The sequence below is a fragment of the Clytia hemisphaerica genome, unplaced genomic scaffold, assembly GCF_902728285.1.
Source record: "Clytia hemisphaerica strain Z4C2 unplaced genomic scaffold, Clytia hemisphaerica genome assembly, whole genome shotgun sequence".
NCBI lineage: Eukaryota > Metazoa > Cnidaria > Hydrozoa > Leptothecata > Clytiidae > Clytia > Clytia hemisphaerica.
Genome location: NW_027104380.1, coordinates 788345 through 793960, shown reverse-complemented (window position 1 = coordinate 793960; position 5616 = coordinate 788345). Strand labels below are relative to the sequence as shown.

Genomic DNA, 5616 nt, shown 5'->3' with positions numbered 1-5616 from the left:
CTATCTCAATTTGAAAAGTATTCTTTTCTTTATGTCCAATCCTTCTCTAAGCTTGTGTAGCCTGAGTCTGTATGGTCTAGTCATAAACTCATTGTTTTTCTTCTCGTTGATCTGCTTCATATTCCAAGATGGCCTGAGTTCAAGTTTTTGTTCATGAATGACGTCTCGAAAGAGATTGTTGTTTTACTCTTTACTTTCATTTTCTATCATCTTCCTTTTCGGTTTTCTTTTCACTAGCCTGAGTCCGCACTATGACCAATACTCGCAGGCTATTACAAATTACTGAAGATTCTTTTAGCACAAAAACGGAAATCTAAGTATTGTAATCGCTCTCCTCCAGAGGTGGTAATGTCCATTTGTATCCGACTCTCTGTTTGTTTTTGTGATTTGTTGTTCCTCTTCATTGTCATCTTTTCTCTTCTTTTTTCGACTTCCTGTTTTTACATCCACGTCATCCTGTCATTCATCAATACACGTCTTATTCCAATTTCTGGATTCCTCTTCTTTTAAACATTCTCGAACAAAAAGAATATCCTTTTTATCAAAACTAAATCAAAAACCACGCGTTTGAAAATTTCCGTCCGCGAGCTCAATCAATATCTTATAGTATAATATCTCACGTCTAAGGTTATTAATGAATTATTACTTACCTATTTTATCCTTTAGAGTATTATGTGGGTTTTGCTACAATGATTGCTGAATATTGTAACATCCTCTCTCCCAATATCAATATCGTCGGGTCGCAGGCTTCTACCACACCCAGAAAAACCTTGCATCTAACACTGATGTTTAGGATTTTCCAAGAATTTACCAGAGTTTTAGTCAAAGATTGTAGCTCAATGAGTAGTTCATATTTATGAGTGAGAATGAGTGAATTTTTGTGAATATCCAGCATCCAGTAACAAACTGTATGAATAAAGTTTTTAATTTTATTTCTCAGTTTCAATATTTGTTATAAAATTGAAAATCAGAAATTGCCCGATAATTTTAATTCTATCTCGTTCACACACAGGTCGAAACAGTGAAGGTGCAAGTTCATCGCTATCTGCCATCTATTCTCATCGTCAATCGTACGAAGATTTTCTTCAAGAACACCCTTTCATCTCGTATTCTGGTTACTTGACCAAATCCCCACCCATGCACAAGGTATTAATTTTTCTATTAAACATGTTTAAACGAAAGTCTGTCTCAAAAAGATACATTCTTAAAAATCTTAAGCCTTAAACTAATTCATTTAAATATTTTTAAATTTCTTTTATATTGGACGAGAGATGTTTCAGAATTAATAACTGCAACAGCAAATCTTTCTTTAAATGAAAAATCAATCCATTATGTTACAGGTCAAAAACAAGATAGCGCGTTGGCATTTGCGTTATTTCATTTTGTACGATACTGACCGATCAACTAGCAACGATCAGCGCTGGATAAACCGAAAAGTCTTCCTGTGTTATTATAAGAATTATAGCAGCGCCAAGAACGGAGAGAGTCCCTTAGGTATGAAAAATCTTTCCATTCTTTCTATTTCATTGAAAATATATTTGCAGTTTGCCAGCATTTTAAACCAACTTTTTGCAATTCTACGATTCTATATTCCTAGTATTTTTGATAATAACATTTTTTTGTCGGGAAAAAGACTGAATTCGAAAAAGTATTGTATCAAATGCAAAAACAATTTTGGTCGTTTTGCATTTTTAGGAGTCATCAACCTGGAGAAATCAGTCGTTTCAAAGATTCCACCTCACTCTTCAGTGCACGGCTACCCCAATGCTGTTATTTTGTATGACGGCTTCGAGAATCGGAAATATTATTTTTGCTCTACACAACACACTGTATCAGAAGCATGGTTTAGAAAACTTTCCGAATGCGTTCCACCGCCTTCGCCTAAAGATCGCGAGATGCAGAACGAACACGAGGTTATTCTCACTTTTCAGCACTGGCTTTTTTAGCTTGGTTTAGTTTTCTTTTTAATATTTATTTTAAAAAGTCTCGAAGGATTGAATTTTAGATAAATGAAAACCAAAGTCCACTCTCCCGATTTCAACGACAAAAAGCCTTATCCGCCACTGTCTTTTCGACAAGAAAAATCGTGTATGGTTAATAACCAATACAACCAATGATTAACATTTTTGTGTTTACTTTTACAGGGAGCTTTTAGAAGAAGACCGCGTATTGAGCGACCTGTAAGTATTAGACTTTCATCCATCTTTCTATATTTCCTAATCTCATAACAAATCAATCTATTCTGCGTCTTCTGCGGTTTACCACAACTCTACTCTGACGGGATATGGCGAATGTGACAATCCTAAATGGCTCTTCAGCCAAAGTATCTAAACCGTGTTGCTTTTTACCTAAAAATGTTAAAGATTGACGTTTGTTTGGGATAACTGTTTTAGCCAATCACAGTGCTCGAAACCCATGATAATTTTCATCCTTAATCTGGATGAAAAATATCAAATCGGTCCACCAAACCTGGGTGGATTCTCTTACCAGGCCATTTCCAGAGTACATAAGTGCCATGCGCGGAGTATCCGAATCAGGTAGGAGGTCAATATTTTCCCGTTATCTGTCAAGATTTACAAGTGCTGTGACATTCTGACCAGTAGTTTGTTTTGTATTTTACAGACCTAAGCAGAACTGGGAAGAATGATACCTGTTTTGGTTAACATGTTTTTAAAGTGACAAGTACCCAATAAACTCTCCTGCCAAAACTCTATTATTGAAGTTTTTTCTTTCTCTATTTTCAGGATTCTGGAATAAGGTAATCAGTGTTTTCTTTTGTTGTATGATGCATCACAATAGTGCTTTTTGATCCTTAGATTCTCTGCTGAACAACTCCATCCTATAATACGATTATTTGACAAATTTTACCATGCGACGATATTTTGGTTCGAATCTCCTATAATTCCTAATTATGGAATAAGGGTAACACATTTGCAACTCCTTTCACCGGAAAAGTAAAACGTGATAAAACATTATGCAAAACATCAATTGTTTCATATAGATAAAACGATCATTTCATATATAGCTCCAGTGAAGAAGTTCAACACCCCACAGCAGCTCCTTTAAAATCCAACCCTCTTCCACAAGCAAACAATATTGCCAACAGAGTATGTCACCCCCATCCATCCCATCAAAACATGTCCAACTGGCCCAAATTGCGACTGGACACGGTAGAGTCACCTTTTAAAGAAGCTGCAAACTTTCTTTTTCCGACATCGAACCCATCGTCTGCTCTACTAAACAGAAATCAGTATAAAGATGTGACGACACCAGGTCTGGAACACGACACTGGCACCTCGACAGAGACGCCATCTGATTACGACGAAATGGATCCAGATTGGAGCAACATTGATGAAAGTATTGAAGGTGAAACGGAAATTTTACAACATTTAATCATACATAAAAAAGTGGAGCCGACAGAATCCACCCTCCCGTTATCTGGTTATGATCGCATCGACATCGAACTTAATGAGGATTCAGGTCAGTAAACCCTTGCAAGTTGAAATCTGTGTGTTAACGTGTCGCCCATTTATATAGCTTTCCTGGAAAACATCGTCAATAGTCCCGATTTCTATTTTTGATTGATGAGGAGACAAGGATATGTTTCTAATGTTTTGTGTTCAGTTATTAAAAAATCAATTAAAAGTGTCCATTTCGGGGATTCCAGTCGCCTAAGTTTGAAAAAAAAAATCAAAATTGCTTTAAATTTTGAATTTATGTATTGATTGTGATTGATGTTGCAGAGTGCTCAATGAAACCAGAGCCAAGTAAAATATTAAAAGATATCTTTCATCACATTTTTAAATTTACGAATTTAGACCTTCTGAATTTGAAAAAGTAAAAGATTTCATTGATAACCTATTTTAAGACTGATATCCGTCTGTTGAAATGCTTGTAAACGGCTGAAATTGGATTCAAATATAGATCTAAGGAGGTTTGATTGGACCCCCGCTGAGCAGAAGTTGGATTTCAAAGATAATAAAGTGCAAAAATATTTGATAAAAAATAATTCTCGCAATTCTCGGCCGATTTTTAAATTCTGAAAAACGGTAAGTCATATAGCCTAGCTTTTTCTCGGCTGTAAACGAGATTGATTCACTTCCTTTTAGTAGCGTGCTGAATATAATGCCTCTAGCCTTTAACGGTAAAATTACCTCGTTTTTTTGGTAAGCTGAGATTGTTACAGCCGTTCAAACTTCCCAATAAAAAGATGACTATGTGGCAACTAAAACTTAATATTTTTATCAGTGCTTAAAACTTAAATTAAGATCTATTTCAGGTCTCTTTTGATTTGTTTTACTTTAATCGATTAAATCTCAAGAATATTCCATACATTTCCTTCAGTAGGGCTGAGTCGAACGAACAGTGACTCTTCAACCGTGGACGCGCCTCCTCTCCCTCCACGCATCAAGGGATGGCAATGCAAACGAGAGCGCAAAACTGAAATCGGTTTCGAAGGTCCTCGATTCTCTTTATTCCCAAGTGTAGATCACCTTGACAACGCACGATGTGACGACGAAGAAGAGTTCTGCAGCCGTAACTTTGTACCCGGCGACCATAACAACAATCCAACTAAAGTTAATACCAGTGAAAAAAACAAAATCAAATTCAAACTATCCGTCACTCGCGTGCATTCACGTTCGTTGGATAGTATCCATGATACGTTCTTAAATGCTAACGTCTCACGTTTGTTTAACGAAAACACAATTGAAGAGATTTTCCCGAAAATTGTACAGCAAAAAAAAGACAAAGGAACTTGAAAGAGAAGTTTATATGACCACCTTTGTTTCGTGTTTCAAAAAAAAATTGAAGGAAATTATACACTTCATTTGCCTTCCAAATGTTCCTCTCTGTCTTTCGAACACACCACACAAATCCAACACCTCAGTGATTTGATGAGGTATAATAAATAGAATTATCAAAGTATGGCGACGAAAAACCAATAGTTATCCGCGCAGGGCACGCACAAAGATTTACAAATTGGATGGACCGAAATATTGTTATTTAGGGGATAAATCCATGGTTTTCACAGATGGGCAAAATATGACTCCTCCTCGGTAACGCCCTCCCGAAGTCGACCGAACGATCAGACAGAAGCTTAATCTTGGACAAACTTCAGTTAGCTTAATGGTCCCCTTTTTTGTTCCTGGTATTCCTTCGACATTTTCAGAATTTGTGAATAGCGTATAATTTTCCTCTTCCAATTTATAGAAATAGAATTTTTAATGTATAATAATATTTTTGAGATGTAAATGTACTTTTTTCGTTACCGAGGGAAAACGATTTTCTTGTGTGTTTTCAAGTCTTATTTTTCATATATTCATTGATTCTTTGCCGCACCCCATGGCTTATTTTTCTTTAACCCAAAAGAAGCAATTGTAATGTTAAAACTTTGTCTAAAGGTCTAATGGCGCTCCACCACAAGTGTTCAAGGAATTATGGGCTCTGACCATAGTCGAAAAATTGATTTTAGTATTGAAACATAAAATCAAATCCCTTAAGAGTAATGAAGAATTTAATAGCAAAAATGACGCTATGAACTTTAAAAATTACGTTAATAATATGTTGCATTACCTTCTTTTATAAAAAGTGCTAAGTTTTAATGGGTAATTAACC

General features: G+C 35.8%; 1 protein-coding gene across 4 annotated transcripts; it reads left to right on the top strand.

The window, feature by feature from the left end:
* Positions 1 to 1012: 1012 nt before the first annotated feature.
* LOC136819129 (uncharacterized) lies at positions 1013 to 4812 on the top strand (the record flags this gene model as incomplete). Of its 4 annotated transcripts, none has more annotated exon segments than XM_067075302.1 (7): positions 1013 to 1146; positions 1341 to 1494; positions 1696 to 1913; positions 2145 to 2180; positions 2745 to 2758; positions 3026 to 3366; positions 4348 to 4812. In XM_067075302.1, coding segments are annotated over 7 exon segments (1310 nt in total), but the record flags the coding sequence as incomplete, so codon positions are not given.
* Between the last annotated feature and the right edge of the window lie 804 nt (positions 4813 to 5616).